We start from the raw sequence: 23,931 nt of genomic DNA on the forward strand, positions 1-23,931 counted from the left end.
GAAACATCAATGTGTGGTTGCCTCTCATGCGCCCCACCCCCACTGGGGACCTGACTCACAACCCAGCATGTGCCCTGCCTGGGAATCGAACCAGCAACATTTAGGTTCTCAGGCTGGCTCTCAATCTACTGAGCCATACCAGCCAGGGCCTCTCTCTCTCTCTCTCTCTCTCTCTCTCTCTCTCTCTCTTTCTTGGCCTTTCTCATCAACCCCACTCACCCTCACTGTTTGTCCCTAATTTCCCATCCTTCATTGATTTGTTATTTTTCTTTCAAATGACCAGACTCAGGACCCCCAAACCTTTAACAAATTGTTCCTATAATGTCTCCCTTGAAAACAGACACACACACACACACTCTCCTCCCCACCCCCATCCTAACCACCTCCCACTGCCAGCCCAGCTCATGGCCCTACCCTGTGACAACCTCCCTTTCCTTTGCCATTATCTTGTCCTCTTCACAAATTCTGTTTCCCCCTTTATTTAACATACGTAACATGGAGAAGTGAAGATAAGCAAAAAGAATAAATTCTATTTGTCCTCTTATGAATGTTTAAATTTCGACCATCCTTTGCACAATCACCTCTGAAAAGAAACACTAGACATAGACAAGACTCAGTCTGAATGACCCTCCTTGATCTTCACTCCCTCCCTCTGCCCTGAAAACACCATGGCAACTGCCACCTGAAAGAGGCCAGGCAGAAAATCATCTAATAAGACCAGGGATTGTTTGCCAGTGCTTTCTTATTTAGCGAAGTTTTGAAAAGGGCACTTTTGCCTTACTCTTTATTGCCTTACTCTCTTAATGGGAGAAGACAAAAAACATGTGGTAGTATATGGAATTAGAAGAAGCATAATTTGTTGCAGATATTAATTGAAGTTCTTCATATTTTCTTTGGAAGTTGAAGGTTTGTGTCATTCTCCAGGTCTCTAGCCCAAAAGTGAGGCCTATAACAGACGCAGAAATCAGCAGAGTGGCAATAAGGTGCCACATTGTGGTGAAAAAATAAAAACAAAAACAAAAGCACACAGACTGTCCAAACAGTTGCTTGGGCAAAGTTTAACCAGCAATTCATCACCTATGAGACCTTGATCAAGAAAGCTACTTTGCTTCTCTAAGTTTCAGTTTTCTCATTTGTAATATGGGGTGTTCTGCAAGTCTAAGATGAAGATCGTACAATGCTTCTTTTGCAAAGCTATTTTTTAAATCTTTAATCGAGGATAAATTTATTGATTTTAGAGAGAGAGATGTGGGGGAGGAAAGAGAGAGAGAGAGAAAGATTGATGTGAAAGAAAAACATGGATAGGTTACCTCCCATACCCGCCCCAACCTAGGACCTGGGACAAACCCAAAACCTAGTTATGTGCCCTGACCAGGAATTGAACCTGTGACCTTTTGGTGCACAGGACAATGCTCCAACCAACTGAGCCAGGGTGCAAAGCTATTTTAAAGATTAAATTAGATCATGTATTGAAAGGACACACAGAACATACTTGTACCTAAGCTATGGTTACATGTGTTTCTAGATTCCTAGTTTAGTTCATTTGCATTTAAAATCAGACCTCTCATAGGATTCTAACTCTTTCAGAGGTACAACAAATGCCTGTACAATGCTGACTCTTCTATAAATAGTAAAAGAGGAATGCTAAGAACAAAGCATTGTCCTGAGAGAAGAGGCCTTGAATGAAATGCCAAAAAATGTGCTGAATCCCCATACAACTATAGTTGTATTTTTAGGGCAAAAGCCATTAAGAATTTAGAAACTCTTTAAATGAGTTTAAAGTGTATTAATATGAACAACATCAACAAACATTTGGCCAACAGGAGTATATACATTTGAGAGGCATGTTATGTATTTGGGCCACATGCCAGGTTCACTTTGTGTGTGCCTGGATTCCCTTATAACAGCACCACAGCCCTCTGGGAGCCTAGAGACTGAGGTTTAGAAACCACCAGTCAAGTGCAACTGTCTCAAACATAACTCTGCAAAGAATCATTTAAGAGCTTGTTTAGATATCTTGGGCCCCACTCCCAGAGATTCTGAATAAGTAGATCTGGGGTGAAGGCCAGGAATGTGAATTCTGGATAAATTCCCATGAATTTATCAGAATGATTTACCGTGAATCCAGAGGACTGTATAGAACCCTAAGAATTAGCATTCCCCACTAGCTCTTGGTCTCTGTCTTCCAAGGATCTCATTCTAATCACCTTCCCTTTGTTCCTCTCGATTCTGGGCTTCTTTTTTTTTTATGAACTAAAAAAGAAATTTGTTTATTGAGGGCAAGAGGATGCAAGCAATATAAAGTCAAAAGCTTATCTGGCTTTAATTGGCTTTTCTTTATCTTGTCAAATGGGGGTGGGATTTTATTTGTACATTTTCTAAGGGTCCCAATCTGCTCATGAAATCCTCATACAGGGGGAAGCTGTGGGGCAGAGATTCCTTAAGCGACCCATTGGGAGAACTCTTTACTGGGGAGGAAGTAGCTGCTCAGCTGCCTACTTCTTTCCCTTCTGCTTCATGTGTACTACAAAATAGTCATTGCACGCAATGGTGAGCCCGGCAATTAGTGAAAAGAAGCTCTGGAAGCCCACTTGGCCATCTCAGCATCGGTCCAGGTCTTTCATTATTTTGTCTACGGCCAGAGGGTCTTTTTGATTTTCCAAAAATCCAGGGAACTCCTTTTCCATGAGCACTCTCAGGTCCTCCTTTGTTAAGTAGCCTTTTTCCCCAGTGAATTTGTGAAATGTGAACATCATCGTTTCCATGGCATGTTCCATTTGAGATGGCATTTTGGTGAGGTCTTGGCCGGAGGCACGACAGGATCGCTAGGCTGGCTGGGATGTGCAGCCAGTTGATTCTGGGCTTCTCTATGGAGTGCTGGGCTGACATCACATGACAATGTGTAGGAAAATCTCTGGAAGTCAAACAATGACTGGCATTCTTTTAAAGAGCAACAATATATCTTTGCTTTTTAAGGACTTAATGTTGACACTAAAAATACCTGAACATCCATTTTAAGTAATTTAGAGGCAACCGGTGCTCACAAATGAAGGATACAGAGATTATGTTTAAGTGGTCTGGCTTGAAAGTACTTTAAGCCATTCCTGAAAAGAGAAAATATCATTAGACCAAAGGCAATATGGAAGCCAAGATAGAAATTGTTGATAATATTAGAAAATATACGAAGCCACAAAGCCAGGAAAAAGAGCTCATCTTTACCACCAGCTCCTCCCACCTAGAATATTTTCCCTAGAGTCTCTCAGGTTCCCACACATGTTGGAAGAAACTGGGGATAGGGTGCCAGGATCAGTCTCTTTTTCACATCCTTTATTATCTTCAGTGCCCTTGAGTGTCTTTTCACCTTCTTGGGAATGAAAGTGCTTCATTTACAAGGTCAAAAGACCATGGAACATTTTCCAAAATTTAAATCACCAAATCAGTTGAGACAAGTAAAGTGTTGTTTCAATATTTTCTTCTGCTATTAAGTTTCTCTCTCCCTCCCTCTTCCTCCCTCTCTCTCTTTCTCTCTCTATCTCTCTCCTCCCTCCTCCCTCTCATTCTCTCGTTCTGTCCTTCTCTTTCTCTCCCTCCATTCTTTTCTCTCTCACCCTCTCTCTCTCTCCTTCCCCTCCCCTCACCACTTCACCACACACAGAAACCCCTTTTCAAAGGAGCTTTTTTTCCAACTCAGTGAAGTAAAGTCTTTGCCCCTTTGTGGTGAAGGCTCATTAACATTCCCACAGCAGCATCTCTTCAAGGATTTTACTTTTGTAACTCTGTGGAGAGGTCAAGAGGCCACAGTGGAAAGAGGTAAAAGGAAAAAAAAAAAAATTATGTATGGGGGAGGGTGGAAGAAAGTAGAGGAAGGGAAGAGCCCGTCCTTTCAAAATAAGGCCAGAAAGAAGGAGGGTGGAAATAATAGGAAAAGACAAGACAGATAAAGCCCAGGAAAGATACCGATATTGGACCCCCAAAACTACCCTTGGAGACTTCACAGACTCCTGAGAAAAACAGAAAACTGTATTCCTTCTCTCCCTTCTATTTCTCAAAAAAGAAGTACAGTGGGATGAGAGAGCGACAATCAATTCCACTGAGAAATTCTAAGCCTCCTGGCCTGAATGTTCCCATTTCTACTACAATAATAGCTTAGTGACAACTGCACCTGTTTACCACAGGAAAGTTAACAGGATGAATAAAACAATGTCAGCAAGAGTTCCAAGGGTGGAATGTGAGGGAGTCACCCAGGGTCCTGACCCCAAAGTACTGGGAAAATAATGGAGATTCAGTGAACTCCAAAGCAAAGATCAGAGTGCTTCCAAAATCACTTGCGTTGGGGTACCTGCTTCATTTATCACCAGCAATCCTTCTACCATTTGTTGTCTCTCTCCCTCTCTTAGTATTTCTAGGCTGGCCTGGACTGTGTAAGTGAAGAATGAAAGGAACTTTAAGTTTGCACCCAACACTGTGAGTGAGCTGTGCTTTGCTTTTCTCTGAAGATGCAGCCATCAGAGATTTACATCATTCAACTCCAAAGGGGAAAATAATTCCCACTTTCTAACTGAGGGTGTTTCAGATGCTCTCTAATCTCAGCTAGAAGAGTAAAAGGTAAATAAGGTTAAAAGAAAGAAAGACCCTAGGCATTATGGTTAGAACATAGGGCATATCTGGATATTCTATGCTCAATAGCACAGTATTACTACAATTCAGGCAGGAATAGCATGGCCAGAAGTTAAAGAACAAAAAAAATGAATCACCCTTAAGTGTGCAGGCAGAGCAAGAAAGACTTGGTTAGTTGCTAAAGGTTGTATTTTAGAGATGGAAGATGTTCATAACCAAAGGGACATTCTTCCCACAGAATCATTGACAATTGTTTTCAGCCTCTGTGAGAACATATTATAGAGAGCTCACAAATTCACTGGAGGGTCCATGACTCTATGAGAAAGTTCCTTTATATTGAGCTCAAGGTGTCTCATTGTTGCTTCCACACATGTTCATCGTCTTCTCAGAGGTGGCCTCCCTGCAAGCTGGACAGGAATGGGAGAGACGGAAAAGCCACCCACTTCAGTTGTTATTTTAAATGAGATTCTTAAAAATCAATCACTTTAGCCCTGGCTGGTGTAGCTCAGTACATTGAGTGAGGGCCTGTGAACCAAAGGGTCACTAGTTCAGTTCCCAGTCTGAGCACATGCCTGAGTTGCAGGCCAGGTCCCAGGTGGGGGTGTGCAAGGGACAACCACACATTGATGTTCCTCTCCCTTTCTTTCTCCCTCCCTTCCCCTCTCTCTAAAAATAAATAAATAAAAATCTTTTAAAAAATCAATCATTAAAAAAACTTTCTTTTGTGCTAGAAATGTGTTGGCATAGTATACCTTTAACCGTATTGGGGTGGGGCAGGGGGAATGCTAGACTGACTGTCAGATGTACCTGGCTTCCAGGCCCATCTCTGTTACCTCATAGCTGTGCAATCTTGGATAGATTACTTAACTTCACTGAGCCTTTTGGTTCATCTATAAAGAGGATCATCTATAAATGGGAGTGCTAAAACCTGCCATGCTAATCTCAGAGTTGTAATAATCAAAAAATGGCATGTGCAATAAAACATTCTATAAATTTATAAAGAGCTCTACATACATTAAGTTATTATATTGACTGTTCATCTTTACTCTGTCTTTTTGCTAAATTTTTTTACACCCATGGTTGACTGGAGGTATCTGACTTCTTGGCCTCATTATCAGGATATACCAGAAAGTTCTTATTTCAGTTTATACCCCAGAATTAGTCACATTATCAAACAAGGTAATAGAGAATCATGAAAGAACCAGAAGCACTGTGAAGAGCTTGGAAGAAGAGTTAGAAAAATAATTGAGGGACATTTTCTGAACAGACAGCATGCGGAGAGTCCCAGGCCATGGCAGGGAGGAGAGGGTTAAATCCTTTCCTCTGCAGTACAAAAGAAAAGAGTGTGCAGAAAGATTAGGATTTTTGCTTTTACAATGGGAGCTGCAGAACCGTAGGGAAGAAGCTGAAGAAAAAAAAAGGGGGCGTCTCCCCTTTAAAGACTTGCAGAGATTGAGAGAGTCAGAGACAGAGAATCAGAGAGAGAGAGAGAGAGAGAGAGGGAGAGGAAGAGGGAGGGGGAGGGGAGGGGGAGGGGGAGAGGGAGAGGGAGGGAGGGAGAGGGAGAGGGAGAGGTGAGTCTGTCTATCTCTGGGAAGAGAGAACATCTCTGCTTCACAGTGATTTGCACTGGGGGAGAGGCATCAGTTGGCTTCAGACCCAAGGCGGAGACCAGACCAGGTCACCCCAGTTAAGACTAAGCGAGTGTCGCCCCTCCCTCTCCCACCTCTCTGTACCCGGGAATGTCTAGGCGAAAGCAGCGGAAACCCCAACAGTTAATCTCGGACTGCGAAGGTCCCAGCGCATCTGACAACGGTGGGTGCCTGGGGAGGGAGTGCGGGTGGGAGCTGTGTGTCCAAGCCCGTGTGGGTCAGACCAGGGCAAGGGGAGGGCCCCAGGGCCGTGGGAAAAGCCAGGGGGAGGACATAGTCACCGGGGGTGTTTGAAGGAGTTGAGATGTGGCAACTAAGGAGATGATGACCTGTGCTAGGAAGAAGCCCCACTTGGCTATTCTCAAGATTGATTCTGTTTGTGTTTTCCTTGTTGTTTTTCTTTGGTTGAAATGGAGTTTTCAAACTGGCTCTGTCTCCCCACCCAAGAGTTTTCTCCCCAGGTCCCGCTTTGCTCGCTGGTCTTTGTGCCGTTGCTAAGTAACGGCCTCAGACCTGAAGACTGTCTCTTAGGGGTGGGATTTTTCCCCCTTTTCTTTCTGTAGAGTTGGGTTGCAAGAGAATGAATTGGATAAACGTGAAGGTTCCCCTGAGGGAGAAGAGAAAAAAGTTTCTCATTGTTGAGCTGAGCTGAGAGCAGATCAGAGCTCCCAGAGGGAAAGAGCTAATGTCGGTCAGATGAAGCCAGGTTTGGGATGAGTATCCATGTCACCTGGGGTAGAGACTGAAGAAGAGGTCTGGATGAGGAGTTTAGGTTTAGTCTTCAAGGGAGGCCAAGCTAAGAAAAATAGTATCAGTTAATATACCTGTTAATACATGCATATCATTTTATATGGATATTATCATCTGTTTTTTAAGTAACAGATTTTCTTTATGGGGGGAGGAGAGATTTCATATATTCTTATAACATTCCAGTAAAAGGCAGACAGTAGAGCACTAGGGTACTGAGTAGTGACACTTCCCAAAGCCTCAGAAACAGAGGCATGATCAAGACAATAACCTAGGTTTCCTGATGCCCAGGGTTGGTGCTGCTCACTCAACTAAATCAGAGTTTCCAAATTTGCTTGATGGGTAGATCTGGGCTAGAGTCTGAGAATCTGAGAATCTGTACCTTTGTAAACATCCAGGTAATTGTTAGGATCAAGCAAGCGTTGGACATACAGGTTAGTGATATGGCTGCATGTGTGCTCACTGTGACAGTCCAAAATTCCTGGCTCAGGGATAAACTATTTACTTAGCAAGCAGTTGATTCACCCAACAATATAGCGTAGGATTAAGCACAAGTGTTCTGAAGCCAGACGTTCAGGATTCAAATCCTGACTCCACTGTGGTTAGCTGTTCAACCTTACTTGGTTTACTTTGCTACTTTATGCCTCAGTTTCCTCACCAGTAAAATGGGAATGAATATACTAGCTACCTCCTTAGGTTACTGGGAGAACCAAAGTGAGTTAATATATGTACAGTGCTTGGAAAAATAACTAGCATAAATAAGGACTAAATGCATGTGAGCACTGTTATTAGCATCCTATGTTAGGACAGTGTCACTTCCTGCAAGTGCTGAAATACAACCAAAGCTCAGGAATCTCTTGGTGAACGTCAGCATTTCTTTATGAGATGTGCACCTTGAAAAGCTCTAGGAGAATGTATCTGAAGTGACCAAAACTAAGTCATGTTTTTGGTTTTCCACTGTTGTAAAAAAAATGACTTGAGGTCACATCAGTGCTCCATGTATTATGGAACAACCTTAACAGGCATACTGTGTTTTGAGTAACACCTCCTCCTCAGAGTCACTGCTTTGCTGGGATCCCACTGTGCCCATATTTAGAGGCGCATGGTGGTGACACTGTTCCCTCCTGGGACACATTAGCCCTTCCCGCTCTGCAGGCGGGATGTTTCCTCCTCCTGCTCTACAGAAAACTTCTCTCAGACCCTCAGAGTTGCTTCACAGTCCTGCTCCCCTGCTGGCTTGATTATGGAACAATGTTGAATCTCCCCCAACCCAAGAGGCATCTCTTTCTTCTCCCAAGTCTGCTTACCCATTCTTTTTTTTTAAATTTTTATTGTTATTCAATTACAGTTGTATGCCTTTTCTCCCCATCCCTCCACCCCACTCCAGCCGAACCAACCTCCCTCCCCCACCTTCACCCTCCCCCTTGATTTTGTCCATGTGTCCTTTATAGTAGTTCCTGTAAACCTCTCTCCTTACTGTCCCCTCACCACTCCCCTTTCTCCCCACCCCTGCTATTGTTAGATTGTTCTTAACTTCAATGTCTCTGGTTATATTTTGTTTGCTTTTTTCTTCTGTTGTTGATTATGTTCCAGTTAAAGGTGAGATCATATGGTATTTGTCCCTCACCATCTGGCTTATTTCACTTAGCATAATGCTCTCCAGTTCCATCCATGCTGTTGCAAATGGTATAAGCTCCTTCTTTCTCTCTGCTGCGTAGAATTCCATTGTGTAAATATACCATAGTTTTTGGATCCACTCATTTTCTGATGGGCACTTAGGTTGCTTCCAGTACTTGGCTATTGTTAATTGTGCTGCTATGAACATTGGGGTGCATAGGTTCTTTTGGATCAGTGTTTCAGGGTTCTTAGGGTATAATCCCAGCAGTGGAATTGCTGGGTCAAAGGGCACTTCCATTTTTAGTTCTCTGAGGAAATTCCATACTGTTTCCCACAGTGGCCTCACCAGTCTGCATTCCTACCAACAGTGCACTAGGGTTCCCTTTTCTCCGCATCCTCTCCAACATTTGTTTGTGGATTTGTTTATGTTGGCCACTCTGACTGGTGTGAGATGGTACCTCATTGTGGTTTTAGTTTGAATCTCTCTGATGACTAGTAATGCTGAGCATCTTTTCATATGTCTCTGGGCCCTCTGTATGTCTTCCTTGGAGAAGTGTCTATTCAAGTCCTTTGCCCATTTTTTAATTGGGTTGTTTGTCTTCCTGGAGTGCAGTCGTGTGAGTTCTTTATATATTTTGGAGATCAGACCCTTGTCTGAGGTATCATTGGCAAATATGTTTTCCCATCCTGGTGGTTCTCTTTTTATTTTAATGCTGTTTTCTTTAGTCATGCAGAAGTTTTTTATTTTGATGAGGTTTCATTTGTTTATTCTTTCCTTTATGTCCCTTGCTTTAGGGGACATGTCTGTGAGGATGTTGCTGCGTGGAATATCTGAGATTTTCCTGCCAATGTTTTCCTCTAGGACTTTTATGGTGTTACGACTTATATTTAAGTCTTTTATCCATCTTGAGTTTATTTTCGTGTATGGCGTAAGTTGGTGATCGAGTTTCATTTTTTTGCACGTAGCTTTCCAGATCTCCCAACACCACTTGTTGAAGAGGCTGTTTTTGCTCCATTTTATGCTCCTGCCTCATTTGTCAAATATTAATTGACCGTAAAGACTTGAGTTTATTTCTGGGCTCTCTGTTCTGTTCCATGCTTACCCACTCTTATACCACAGCTGAGGAAAAATCTGTGAAGGAGTCAAAAGGAATCTTTAGCAACTGCATGAGCAGTTTCTCAAGCCCCTTGAACTGCAGCTCCCACTTGGGGCTGTGAACACTTGGGGGCATGGAGATGCTGCTCCAAAGCTATCCCCATAGTAACAGCGTAGGCTTGAATCCAATGTCAGAAACAAATTTCAGTTGCAATATTGCCTTTGAGCCATGAAAGTCAGAAACATAAATGTAAGGAGCAAGAAAGTAGTAGTGACCTGCCCGGGTCAGGTGGCTCAGTTGGTTGGAGCATCATCATGTACACCAAAAGGTTGTAGGTTCAATTCCTAGTCAGCAGGACACATATCTAGGTTGCTGGTTCAATCCAGGTTGGGGTGCACATGGGAGGCAACCAATGGATGTTTCTCTCTCATATTGATGTTTCCCTCTCTCTATCTCTCTCTCCCTCCCTCTCTCTCCCCTCTTTCTCTTCCTCTCTCACTAAAGTCAATAAACATATCCTCAAAAAATTAATACTTAAGAAAAAATACATAGTAGTAACCTTGTGAGATCTGCCGTAAGAAAGCTTAAAGGCTTTCTGATCAGCATGGTCCTGAAAGTGAAAGGTCCTGGGGTTACATTGAGTGTTGCTGGGTCTCATCTCTAAGATGTGATAGCTATGTTTGATGAAAGCGAAAATTCCTTCCTGCTCTTATGAGATATGTACATTTCTCATTTCATCCTTTTCCACAGAAAAGGCTTCTATTTGCTTACATGATCTTCAGGCCCCTGACTTTTCCTTTCACCTCAGAGACATTTTCTTGTTCTGCGTGCCCCAAAATTAGGTAGGGAAGGCTCTTGTTTGTGGGCTCTTATATGTGTTCCTTGGTGCACCTGTGAAGCTATGGCCATCATTATGAGCATCAGCAGACATTTATTTAGTAGGCTAGGGTGCCACTGAGGTTTTCAGGAGTCTGCCTTTTAGCAATGTTGCCTCTATGTGATAAGCAAATGCTGAGCCTTTGTTGCACATTTTAAAAGCTTCCTCTCACCAAGAAACAGTCTGTAAAACCTGTTATCCAGCCCTGTTTTTGCTCAGCTTCTTTGACCAGAACACCAAGACCTAACAGAACAGTTATTGCATGTAAGTGATGAGAAGGAAATAGTCTATTTACTTAACAGCTCTGGAGAGAAAAAAATCTCCCTCCCCTACAGAGTCTAGAAATCTAGATTAGTGAACATAAGGGACATGAATAGGGAAAGTGTAAACTAGTGCATCTGGGAAATAAAGGAAACGATCAGAAACCCAGATATTGAGTGAGAAGGAGAAACCAGGACAACAGCCAAACAGATCTAAAGGGAGAAATGGAAGCCGGCTGACATCAAGAGCAGCAAAAGGAGAAGAAAGCAAAATTAGAGTTTTAAGGGCTCTGTTTTCTTTATATCTAGAAGTAAAGAGCATCATCTCTCAGGCTATTAAGCCATAAGCCTTTCAACCTTAGGTCAAAAAGAGAACATTTCTAAGGGCATAGAAGTAACTCAGGCATGATGTATCAGAGAACTGGAGAAGGAAGCAGAAAGCCTGATTTTCAATCCATCTGGTACTTTGACGCTATGTGACCTTGGGCAAGTTCCTTCTTCCCAGGGCTTTAGCTTTTGGCCTGTAATTAATATCACTCCACAATAATATTTGTGGAGCATTTATTGTTTGTCAGGTACTATGCTAGGCTGTTTACGTATTTCCTCTTGTTTATTCCTCCCAACTACTCAATTATTTCCTCCATTTTAAAAAACATTTTTATTGTGGTAAACTACATATATAACAAAAGTTACCATTTTAACTACTTTAAGTATAAAACTCAGTGGCCTTAGGAATATTCACAGTGTTGTACAACAATCACCGCCATCCATCTCCAGAACTGTTTCATCCTGCAAAACAGGAACTCTATACCCATTAAACACTAACTCCCCCTTTCCTTCTCCCCCCAGTCCCTGACAACCATCATGCTACTTGCAGTCTCTATGCATTTACCAATTCTAGATAACTCATAAAATGGAAACATTTAATATTTGTCCTTTTGTGTCTGGCCTATTTCATTCAACATGTTTTCACAGTTCACTCATGTTCTAGCATGTGTCAGCATTTCATTCTTTTTTTTATGGCTATACCTCTATTTTAAAGAAGAAAAATCCAAGCCCAAGATAGATGAAGAAATTTTTCCAAGGTCACAAAAATTAGAAAGTGCTAAAACTGAGGCTTTAACTCAGGTCTGTTTGATTCACAGCCTGTGCTCTCAATGACTGAGCTCAATGAATGGGTAAGATCTCTAAGTCCTGTTCAGCTACAAAATGGTATGAATTCTGTGGTTACTTCTGAGTCTTTTGATGTCAGAAAAAATATCCGCTTAAAAAACTTTTTGATGTTTGACCTAAGATATTTCTAGGTTGGAAACAAATATATTTTTCTCACTTAGCACCAGATGTATAAATGATTGTGCCTGTTTATCTACTGTGTTGTACAGGCCAGGGGTGCAAAGGAGTATCTGTGTATATTTGTGAGAGAGAGGTGAAGAAGAGAAGATGGTATATTATCCCTTAGAAATAGTCCATAGCAGCAGTTACAGAATCAACTCGTAGTTGTGGATACTACCAGTTAGTGTTGGTCCAATGTTAACAGGAGCTTTAGGCAGGAGCTTATGTAGCATGTTTTGTTTCTTTCATGGCTGGAAAATTCTCAAACTCTTTGCAGAACAGAGTCTCTCATCTTAAAGTTAGAAATGTGGTTCTAGATGCACATTTTGAAAGGCAATACAGTCGCTAAATTCACAGTGAGGTTTAAATCATCAAGTTTTGTTCACGGGAGCAGGATACGAGAGAGCTACAGTGTGGCTGTGGGCAGAGCAGAGAGGGTGCCTGACAGGAAGACTTACCAGTAAGCAGTTCATTGTGCCAATGTCCTCATTTTGGCCAGGTTGAGCACATATAAGGGTAGAAGGTTTGATGGGAAGGGCAGTACTCTGATAGGCAGTGTGGTTCTCATCCTTGTCTGGGCAGTGGAATCACCTGAGGAGCTTTACAAACATCCTGATGCCTGGGTCCCACCCTCAGGGATTCTGAATTGGTCTGGGGTGTGGCCTGGCTATAGATATTTTTAAAAGCTCTCCCAGTAATTCTAATGGGCAGCAAAGTTTGAGAACTACTATGCAACTAGACGACTCAGCTGAGCACTTACCCACCAGTTTTTCTTTTTTCTCCCCAGCCTTCTCTCCCTAGCCTAAAGCAGCAGTTTGATGGGCCATCAGGTTTAAAGAACCACCTGGTTTTCCTTTTCCTTATCATTTCTTCTCTTTATAAATGTAAACAATCGTGTCCAGGTCTTGGGTCTTCATCCGTCCCAGATTTTACATGTGACCCAGAATAGCTTACTGCACCTTATCTGCTATCTAGACACCATTACCAGCTTGGTTTATTCCAGTGTTTATGAGTTCATTCATGTCTGCCTAAGAATCCTGCTCCCCTTTTCAGGATAGGCAGTGAGTGCAAAGTTCTGAGAAATAGAGGATTCCTCTTACAGGTGGCTGTTGAACCATCACCTTTCACCAGAGACTAAATTTACCTTAAAGAAGAGTGCAGATCAAATTACACATCAGAAAGCAAGTTTCATTAAAGAGCAAGAAAGGGGACAGTGTTTCCCAGGAGAAGATGAAAAGGATTTCTGTTCTTGTCAGAAGAGCTGACAAAACAGCAACTTGATATCAAATGTTCAATGCTAATTAACAAATGCTCAGTAGAAAGCTTCCATCTTATTCCCTCACCCTTACTGAGGCCAGAGAGCAAATGGCAGGTAAGAGCCACACAGGGCCCTCTCTGCAGCATTAGGGAAGCCACACAATGTTGCTGTGCTTCAGAAAGCAGGAGTCAAAACTCTAAATGCTTCCTTTACTGAATTACTGTGTGGACTTGAAAAAGTCACTCAATCTCTCCAAGCTTCAATTTCCTTATGTGTAAAAATAAACAACATTGTACTAACCTGTGACTTGCAATAATTGCAATAGACCCTCCCATTCCCTCATTGTAAAGGTCAGGCTGGGAAGCACTTAGCTCATCTGTTTTGGAGCCATCATTTCCAACATACAATCCTTATGATTATCTAATGTTTCAAAATATAATTCAGTGAGGTGTTTTCAATTAAAAAAGATAGCAGCCCTGGCTGGTGTGGCTCAGTGGATTGAGTGCCAGCCTGTGAACCAAAGGGTTGCTGGTTTGATTCCCACTCAGGGCACATACCTGGCTTGCCAGGACAGGCCCCCAGTAGGGGGCATGCAAGTGGCAATCGCACATTGATGTTTCCCTCTCTTTTTCCCCTCCTTTCCCCTCTCTTAAAAAAAAAAAGATAGCAAAATTTCTGTTGAAAGGTGGATATAACTATTAGATTGTTTCAGATCCTTCCAAAAAAAAATCCCCATCCTTGACATATGCCAATGATATTAGCCAACAGCTTACCTCTGAAATTAATGATTAATAAGCAACATGACAAACAGATCTAATTTTAGTATATGTGTATTTCAGTTAGATTGTTTTGCCACTGACAATATACATTCTCTAATCCATAACATTTGGGGCTTCCCCCAAACCTTAAAGTCCCCTATGTAAATATTAAGAGTTTCTCAAGTTTTTGTCCCCACAATACCTTCCTGAGGAAGATAGCACAGCTACAATGTTACCACTTTACAAAAAGGAAAATGATGGCACAGTGTGGTGTGACTGAGCACTGTGCCTCAATTTACTAGTCAGGCAAGAATAGAACTAGGATTAGATCAACATGGGTTTACTGGTGCCCAGGCTACCACAAAACTAAGAACTTGTGGTCGCCTCTTGTAAGAGCCATAAATTCTTTTAGAAGTGGGAAATCCATTAAGACTCAAGGTAGAAAGAGAATGCAAAGTACCGGATCAAGAAGGTATCTTATCCCTACTTGTGTTTCTCTAAGTAGGAGGCCAGGAAGCAGCCTCTGTGGCAGAGAACAGGTGTTGTCATTTCTAGGGCATTCAAACCTGGTTGGAGCTGAAAGAGGCTTTAAACACTGAGAGGCTGCCTGGCAGCCCCTGCTGCATTGTTTCAGGAGGAGCTTCCCCCTGCCCCCAGTGCTAGAGCTAGGTGGGCCTCAGTTGGCCAGCATCTCTCCAACACCAACTGTCCTTAATAGTGACAGTGTGGCTGCAGGAAGACGATGAAGGAAGAAGGGTAGAGAAGATGGCTCATTGAGGAGATGGCTCCTTCAATGAGCACGAACTTTGTAAGTTATGTGTAAGGTGGGTGATCTGTGGAGCAACTTCTATTCAGCTACTATTCTGCAGGAGGAGGGGCAGGGTGTAAAGGGGCTTAGTGTTGTAAGCCTGGAGTCTTGGAATGACTTCCTTGAAAATTCTACCCGCAGCCTCCCACCCTGAGACATTTCTTTTGTGGATGGAGGCGAGGGTAGGGTGGTAATGGAGGTGAGGAAGCCAGGGCAAAACTTGTCGTGTTTTGGGGTGGGTGTGTTGGTGATGGGAGGATGTCCTAGGTTCCCCCTGCGCTCTGGCCTCGGAGGCTCCTCTGAGATCAGACCACCATCTCTGGAGTCCACGTTTTCCAGGCTCAGCGGATCCTTTATGCAAAGAAAAATAGGAGAAGCCTATCGCTTTGCTCTATTGAACCAGGGTTGTGTTTCCCACTGTGCCCCCCTTGAGCTTGCTAGGGGGAGGGGGCAGGTCTGGGCAAAGACATCTGGAGATGGGGGGAGCTGGCGTAGGGCGAGGAAAGGTTGACCCCCACCCCGACCCACAGCACCTGTCCCTGGGCTTCCGGAAACCCTCCTGGGCCCCGGTTCCCGCCCCCACACACCCACCTCCGCTCCCGCCCGCTCTTCTGCCAGCTCCCGCCAGCCTCCCCAGCAGTCTCTCTCCACAAACTCTCCTACCCGGCAACTCCACCCCATCTCCCCTCTCCCAGTCCTCGTACTCCTGCTCCTCCCACCTCTGCACTGCCTCCCTCCCCTCCCCCTCCTCCCCAGCTCCCTGCCTCCGCTGCCTTCGCTGATCTCCATCTCTGCAGTCTGGGCCGCTGGGTGCAGTGGCTGACGCAGCCCTAGCGGCCACCGCCACCTCCCCCACCCCCCATCCCTATTGTCTCCCACTCCACCCAGCCCTCCACCTCCCCCAACACCATGGCGCAGGAAGCTGGGAGAAGCTCTCTTCTCAGGGGTCCCTGCGGGGAGCCAGCGGAGCTTGGAGGTGCGGTAGGGCCCGGCCTGGGCAGTATGGGGTGGAAGGGACACGCGGGGGGAGGGGAGACTTTCGGAGTATGGGATCAAATGTACGTTTCTCTGCATAGACCCTTCTTCGTGTCCTCACAACCCATTCCTTGCGCTCGCAGGTGTCCCGCCCCGGGTTGGTCGAGGTGGGTAAAGTGGGGAGAGCACAGGGGAGGGCAGAAGCTTGCATGTGCCCCCCACACCCCCACGCCGGGGTTCTCGTGTCCAGGAGGGTCAAGACCGACTTCTAGCCTTTTGCATAGCATGATGGTGAGCTTATCTCCCCACCCCCAACTAGCAGTTACTGGGCTCGTAGTTAATTAGAGCCTCTATACCCATTCCAGCCACACCACCCACGCTCTTTCCTCTTCTTGTCCGTCCTCAGGTGATGCTAGCGAGGAGGACCACCCCCAAGTCTGTGCCAAGTGCTGCGCACAATTCACTGACCCAACTGAATTCCTCGCTCACCAGAATGCATGTTCTACCGAACCCCCTGTGATGGTGATAATTGGGGGCCAGGAGAATCCCAACAACTCGCCGACCTCTTCTGAGCCCCGGCCTGAAGGCCACAATAGTCCCCAGGTCATGGAGGCAGAGCACAGCAACCCTCCGGATTCTGGGTCCTCGGTGTCCACAGATCCCACCTGGGGCGCAGAGCGGAGAGGAGAGGAGTCTGCAGGGCATTTCCTGGTCGCTGCCACAGGTACAGCAGCTGGGGGAGGTGGGGGCCTGATCTTGGCCAGCCCCAAGCTGGGAGCAACCCCATTACCTCCAGAATCCACCCCTGCACCCCCGCCTCCTCCTCCTCCTCCACCTCCGCTCCCAGGTGTAGGCAGCGGCCACCTGAACATCCCTCTAATCTTGGAAGAGCTCCGGGTGCTGCAGCAGCGCCAGATCCATCAGATGCAGATGACTGAGCAAATCTGCAGGCAGGTACTACTGCTTGGCTCCTTAGGCCAAACGGTGGGGCCCCCTGCCAGTCCCTCAGAATTACCTGGGACAGGGACTGCCTCCTCCACCAAGCCCCTGCTTCCCCTCTTCAGCCCCATCAAGCCTGTCCAAACTGGGAAGACGCTGGCACCTTCTTCCTCCTCCACCTCATCCTCCACAGGGACAGAAATGCCCAAGCAGGCTTTCTTCCACCTTTACCATCCACTAGGGTCACAGCACCCTTTTTCTGCTGGAGGGGTTGGGAGAAGCCACAAACCCACATCTGCCCCTTCCCCAGTCCTGCCAAGCAACACAGATCAGCTGATTTCCTCACCTCATCTGGCATTCCCAGGCACCACGGGACTGCTGGCAGCACAGTGTCTTGGGGCAGCCCGAGGCCTAGAGGCCACTGCCTCCCCAGGGCTCTTGAAGCCAAAGAACGGAAGTGGTGACCTGGGTTATGGGGAAGTGATGGGTCCCTTGGAGAAACCTGGTGGACGGCACAAATGCCGCTTTTGTGCCAAAGTATTTGGCAGTGACAGTGCCCTACAGATCCACCTGCGTTCACACACAGGTGAGAGGCCCTATAAGTGTAATGTCTGTGGCAATCGCTTTACCACCCGTGGCAACCTCAAAGTACATTTTCACCGGCATCGTGAGAAGTACCCGCATGTGCAGATGAACCCTCACCCTGTGCCAGAGCACCTAGACTACGTCATCACCAGCAGCGGCCTGCCCTATGGTATGTCCGTGCCACCAGAGAAGGCTGAGGAGGAGGCAGCCATGCCAGGTGGGGGTGTGGAACGTAAGCCTCTGGTGGCTTCCACCACAGCACTCAGTGCCACAGAGAGCCTGACACTGCTCTCCACTGGTGCGGGCACAGCTGCGGCTCCTGCCCTCCCTGCTTTCAATAAGTTTGTGCTCATGAAAACAGTAGAGCCAAAGAGTAAAGCTGATGAAAATACTCCTCCAGGAACTGAGGCCACTACCATCGCAGGGGTGACAGAAAGTGGCACAGCAACTCGTATGCAGCTAAGTAAGTTGGTGACTTCACTTCCCAGCTGGGCACTGCTTACTAACCACTTTAAGTCCACGGGGAGCTTCCCCTTCCCATATGTGTTGGAGCCCCTGGGGGCATCACCCTCTGAGACTTCAAAGCTGCAGCAACTGGTAGAAAAGATTGATCGACAGGGAACCATAGCAGTGGCCTCTACTTCCTCAGGAGTTGCCACCACCTCTGCCCCTGCAGCTTCATCTTCAGCCTCATCTGGACCTAACCAGTGTGTCATCTGCCTCCGGGTGCTGAGCTGTCCTCGAGCGCTGCGCCTGCATTATGGCCAACATGGAGGGGAGCGGCCCTTCAAATGCAAAGTGTGTGGCAGAGCTTTTTCCACCCGGGGCAATCTGCGTGCACATTTCGTGGGCCACAAGGCCAGTCCAGCTGCTCGGGTCCAGAACTCCTGCCCCATCTGCCAGAAGAAGTTCACCAATGCAGTTTCTCTGCAGCAGCATGTTCGGATGCACCTGGGGGGCCAAATCCCCAACGGCAGTACCACACTCCCTGAAGGTGGGGGAGCTGTGCAGGAGAATGTCTCTGAGCAATCTAGAGTCTCTGGGGCAGGGAGCTTCCCCCAGCAGCCATCCCAGCAGCCGTCCCCAGAAGAGGAGTTGTCTGAAGAGGATGAGGAGGATGAAGAAGAAGAGGAAGATGTAACTGATGAAGATTCTCTAGCAGGAAGAGGCTCAGAGAGTGGAGGTGAGAAAGCAATATCAGTGCGAGGTGATTCTGAAGAGGCATCAGGAGCAGAAGAGGAAGTGGGAATGGTAGTGGCAGCAGCCACAGCTGGGAAGGAGATGGATAGTAATGGGGAAGTGATTCAACCTCCTTCTCTGCCATCCCCCCCACCACTACCACCGCCACCGTCAGGCATCCTGGATCAAACACAGCCAATGGAGCAGGGAAGCAGTGATGTTGCAGGAGGCACTGAAGAGGGGGGCAAACCAGAGAGGAGCTCAAGCCCAACATCAGCATTCACCCTTGAAGGAGAAGGCAGCAGCACCACCTTGGTGGAGGGATTGAGCATGCAGGAAGTGATGAGAAAGGAGCCAGGAGAGAGCAGTAGCAGAAAGGCCTGTGAGGTGTGTGGCCAGACCTTTCCCACTCAGGCAGCTCTGGAGGAGCATCAGAAGATACACCCCAAGGAGGGGCCACTCCTCACTTGTGCTTTCTGTAGGCAGGGCTTTCTCGAGCGGGCTACCCTCAAGAAGCACATGCTGCTGGCTCACCACCAGGTACAGCCCTTTGCCCCTCGTGACCCTCAGAATATTGCTGCTCTTTCGTTGGTCCCAGGCTGTTCACCCTCTATCACTTCCCCAGGGCTCTCCCCTTTTCCCCGAAAAGATGACCCTACGATCCCATAGGCCTGTTTTTTTTTTTTGTACCTGCTGCCCTTTGACCTAGGTTGCAGAAACAGAGAGCTTTGTAGAAGGACCTCCAAGATTTATGAGCCCTCATTTGTCTTTTTCTTTTGAGTTCTAATATGATATGGCCCAAGTGGTTTTTCTCTAGTCCTTGAGCTTAGACATTGTTGTGCTCAAGGTGGGGGGGGGGTGGCCCCCTGAGGAATTTTGCTTCTCCATTCATTCATTCATTCCTGAGGAAAATAGATCTCTACAGCTTTCATATTCCCAAGGGAAACCCTCTTCAGCACCCCTAGGGTGACTTCTCCCCTCTCCTCCCTTCCTCATCCTTTCCTTCTGGCAAGTGCATCTGAACACCCACATTTGGAATTGCAGCACAGTGCAAAGGGGCTGGCTGCTGCACCTGGAGGGCCCAATGCCACTCCTCTCTGGTGAGTCTTGTCTCAAGACATTACTGCCCAGCTGGTGACTGTGGGTCCCTTGTCATTATGGAACCAGTACACGGCTTTCCTGTCAAGTGTTCTACCCACCAAGCCTGGGAGTTCCAACTCCACCTCCACTACCACTTCAGGCCTGGCACCACCAGGGCTATTTGGTCTAAGAACTGTGGCTGGAAAGGTGCCTTCAGCAATGAGATCCAGAGGGGCGAAGGGAAAAAGAGCCCTCTTATTGCAGCCTCTTGCATCCAAGGCAGTGCCTGAGCAGTTTATAGAAGTAGCAAACTGTACGTTCCTTCTCCTTCCCCCTTCTCCAGAAGGTGCTAGCAATGATGCTGCAGCAATATCTGTATCTGTAACTCAGTACTAGGGAGTAGGGAGAAGTGAAGGGCAGACTCTTGCCAGTAAGCTCCCTGATAATCACATTAAGGCAAAGGCGGATATGCCAAGACATCTCCAGCTTCCCACATTCCTTCATCATTGCCTCTCAAAGTTAGGAAACAAGTGTATCTCTTGCCAAGAGGTCTCCTATGGAATGTTTTGGGAAGTGTGAAGTTGGTTCATATCTTTAGCAAGCACTGTTGGTGAGGGTAGTTAAAGTAAGTAATGATGGAGCGTTGAGTGTTGCTAAAGTATGGGGCTTTATACTGGGAACCTGTGTGATTAAGAAAGGGGCATGATGTAAGGGAGCAGACCTTCAATTCTTGACTGAGTGGATCTCATGAATGTTCTTTTTGGACTTAGCATGCAGCAGTGCACCACAGATCATGGGAGACTTCCTAGCACTAGTGTGCTTTTAGTTTTAGATAATTCCTTCCTTTATTCCCTGGCCCTTTGTATTTTTCTCATCTTTCTCTCAAGGCCCATTTCCTCCCCATTTTGCTTGTCCATGGACTGGGGTTTATGTCTTTGCTACTGTCTGGGCCTTAGAATCCCAGACTTTAGGAGATGAGCTCCAGGTGATGTCCTCCCTGCCTCTCCATCTTATAATGAGATGTAGTATTTACTCTTAACATAGGATCATTTGGAACAGTTCTGAGGAGGAGAGTGTTGGTTCTGCTAGTAACTGACTTGAATGTTGGCTTCTCTGAAGGTGTAGACTCCAGAGCTTCCTAATGTAGTAAAATGTGAAGAGCAGACAAGGGAGATGTTAGTGTCTTTCCCTTTTCATTAAAGGTGTTTTAACCAAATATTTGTGTGTTTCTCCTTATTTTATGACTAAATAGCCAGCTGGGGTGTGATACAGCACTCCCTAACATTGAAAATCCCTCCCCACCTACATGTCCTGCCAAAAGCTGAACACATGGTATTAAAATATTTAGTCAGCCCTGTTTTAAAACAACCTCCAGTGATGTAATTTCCCTGTGGAAATGGATGCTGTATTCTCACAAGGTAGGGAATTTGCCCACTATGTACAGTTATTGCTTAGGTTTTCTCTTTGCCTAGAACTTTCCACCACCAGGCTTTTGTGTTTTATTTTTTGGGGTGTCTTGTTTTGTTTTGTTTAAAGGTTGGAAGCTGTTTATCAGTCTTTCCCGAACTCCAGGCCAGCCTGGCTGACATCAGCTAATCTGCATAATCAAGATGAATTAATCTGTATGATCCTTGAGATCTGACATAATAAACATAAAGTAATTCAACCCTAATAATTATTACAAATGATAAAGGGGGATTCTTAGTAGAGGAAGCACATTGGGGGTGGAAGCACAAAATGGTAAGGTTCAGATTTGACTGTAAGACCTTAATTTCATCAAGAGAGATGCTCCAGAATTTTTTCTTTATAAGACTACAATATCATGAATCTTAGTGCTAAAGAGATGGAACTGGTAAAATGATTTGCCCAAAGTCACTCAACCAATTAGTGGCAGGGTTGGATTAAGAACTCAAGTTGGCAGAATCACAGTCTTAGTGCTACCACCAGTGATCAGGGATGATGCTGGCTTCCTGCTATATCATTAAGGACTCCTGACATAAGGCTGGCTAGAAGACAGAAGGGAGGAGGTATGTAAACCTATTCTTGGCTTGATTCCAGGTAAAGAATGATGTTTGATTCTAGTTGCCCCCACCAGAAGAGTACAGGTTCTTTTAAAATGTACTGATGAGCCCTGGCTGGTGTGGCTTGGTTGGAGCTTCATCTTGTAACAAGGGTTGTGGGGTTGATTCCCTATCAGTGCACTGTAAGTTGCAGGTTCAATCCCCATCCAGGTGCATACAACCCTGTTTCGGGAGGCAGCCAATTGATGTTTCTCTCTCTTCCTTTTCCTCTCCCTTCCTCTGTCTCTAAAAAGCAATGATAAAATATCCTCAGGTGAGGATTAAAAAATAAGCCAACCCCCCTCCCCCCCCTCCCGATGAATAGGAACACATGGGAATCTTGGGAACTCGATTTGGTGAAGAAATAGCTTCTGTCTCTTTAATTCCTGGCAAAGCTTTATAAATCTGTTTTTCCTGTCAGCCTGTGGAAGGAGATGGGTCGCCAATCCTTGTAATTTTCTTTACCTTCTTTACTCCTATTGGACATAGATAATGCCATTTAACTAATTAAACTAGACTTGCCCTCTCTTTAGATGCCAGTTCCCATTATGGTAACAGCTGTCAGTGAGGCTTCAGCTGATGTGTGCTTACTTCCTTGGGCAGGTTAGCACTGAGTCTGACTTTCCACCCTCCTCTTTCTGTCTCCTTTTCATTATTTTTCCTACCTATCCTGCTTTTTCTTCTTTCATAGACCTCTTACCTGACAGTTTTTATTACTTTTTCTCTCTTCACTTTTAAATTCCTTCCTTCCTTTTCTTTATTTTCTGTCTTTTCTTTCTTTACCTTTAGTCTCCCTTATTGCAGTCCCCAAGCCCCACCATTTCTCACTTTTTTTTAATCCTCAGCCAAGGACATCTTTTCATTGCTTTTAGAAAGGGAAACAAGCCCCCGACTGGTGTGGCTCAGTGGATTGAGCATTGGCCTGTGAATGGGTTGCTGGTTCAATTCCCAGTGGGGGTACATGCCTGGGTTGTGGGCCAGGTTCCCCAGTGTGGGGCATACAAGAGGCAACCAAATGTTGATGTTTCTCTCCATCTTTCTCCCTCCCTTCCCCTCTGTCTAAAAATAAATAAAATATTTAAAGGAAAAAAATGGTTAAGACGGCAATTTCATCTGTTTTAAAAAAAAAAGGAAAACAATTGATTGCCTCCTGTATGTGTCATGACTGGGGATTGAGCCTACAACCTAGGTGTGTGCCCCAACGGGGAATCAAACCTGTGACCTTTCAGTCTACAGGACAACAGTCCAACCAACTGAGCCACAACAGCCAGGGCATTTCTCACTCTAAATCACTTCATTTGGTCATCGTTTTGGAAGGTGAATTAATTCTAACCTGCTGGAATAAGTGTATAAATAAATGCAGCTCACAAAACACTACATGAAATAAACTGGGTAGAATTCAAACTGGATGGATAAAAAAACATCACTTACAAGCGAGAGACAGCTTCTTTGCTTATTCATTCAGTTATTTCTGAGAATTTATTTTCTTTCATAGACCAAGTGTTGAGTAGGTACAAAAGTTATAAATAAGATACACCTATGGGAGCTCAGGCTAGGAAGAGGAAAAATGTAAACAATTTTTGTGTGGTGGTAGCAAATACTATAATAGACACAAACAATGACCTGTGGGTTCCCAGAGGGGGGAAAAAAACTCAGTGCAAAGATAGAGAAGGGTGAGGGGGCATACAATTTCCTTGAATTTAGCTTTCATAATAACCACTTTATATAATACCAACTCAACCCATACAACAACCTAAGGACCAATGTAGTGACCAGTTAAGAACCTCTGAAAGCACCCTGGCTGGTGTGACTCAGTGGATTGACTGCCACCCCATGAACCAAAGGATCGCTGGTTCGATTCCCAGTCAGGGCACAAACCTGGGTTGCGGTCCAGGTCCCCAGTAGGGGGTGTGTGAGAGGCAACCACACATTGATGTTTCTCTCCCTCTCTTTCTCCTTCCCTTCCCCACTCTCTAAAAATAAATAAAATCTTTAAGAGAGAAACATCAAAGTGTGGTTACCTCTCACACACCCCATACTGAGAACCTGGACCACAGCCCTGGCTTGTGTTCACAGCCCTGACTGGGAAT

At 45.5% G+C, this 23,931-nt stretch overlaps 1 protein-coding gene and 1 pseudogene across 5 annotated transcripts; one reads left to right on the forward strand and one right to left on the reverse strand.

The window, feature by feature from the left end:
* Window positions 1–2,320: 2,320 nt before the first annotated feature.
* Window positions 2,321–2,846, reverse strand: LOC112311563 (protein S100-A10 pseudogene; annotated as a pseudogene).
* A 3,389-nt stretch (window positions 2,847–6,235) lies between these two features.
* On the forward strand, window positions 6,236–20,980 carry SALL2 (spalt like transcription factor 2). Of its 5 annotated transcripts, none has more exons than XM_071221945.1 (3): window positions 6,236–6,432; window positions 16,405–19,240; window positions 19,862–20,980. In XM_071221945.1, the coding sequence occupies exons 1-3, from the start codon at window positions 6,360–6,362 to the stop codon at window positions 20,175–20,177; spliced, it is 3,225 nt and encodes a 1,074-aa protein (XP_071078046.1). In that variant the 5' UTR covers window positions 6,236–6,359; the 3' UTR covers window positions 20,178–20,980. The 5 variants fall into 5 exon arrangements, with proteins under 5 accessions (XP_071078046.1, XP_024423736.2, XP_071078047.1 ...); XM_071221946.1 differs by lacking the exon at window positions 6,236–6,432 and adding an exon at window positions 15,677–15,999; XM_024567968.4 differs by having other exon boundaries at window positions 6,237–6,432; window positions 16,405–19,930.
* The last annotated feature ends 2,951 nt before the right edge of the window (window positions 20,981–23,931 follow it).

The sequence above is a fragment of the Desmodus rotundus genome, chromosome 7 (assembly GCF_022682495.2).
Source record: "Desmodus rotundus isolate HL8 chromosome 7, HLdesRot8A.1, whole genome shotgun sequence".
Lineage (NCBI taxonomy): Eukaryota > Metazoa > Chordata > Mammalia > Chiroptera > Phyllostomidae > Desmodus > Desmodus rotundus.

Bases quoted from the DNA above. Each gene is read 5' to 3' on its own strand.
- SALL2 (XM_071221945.1), top strand. From the start codon at position 6,360: ATGTCTAGGCGAAAGCAGCGGAAACCCCAACAGTTAATCTCGGACTGC. The intron at 6,433-16,404 runs GTGGGTGCCTGG...GTCCGTCCTCAG, and splicing joins TCCCAGCGCATCTGACAACG to GTGATGCTAGCGAGGAGGAC. The intron at 19,241-19,861 runs GGTACAGCCCTT...CTTGTCATTATG, and splicing joins ATGCTGCTGGCTCACCACCA to GAACCAGTACACGGCTTTCC.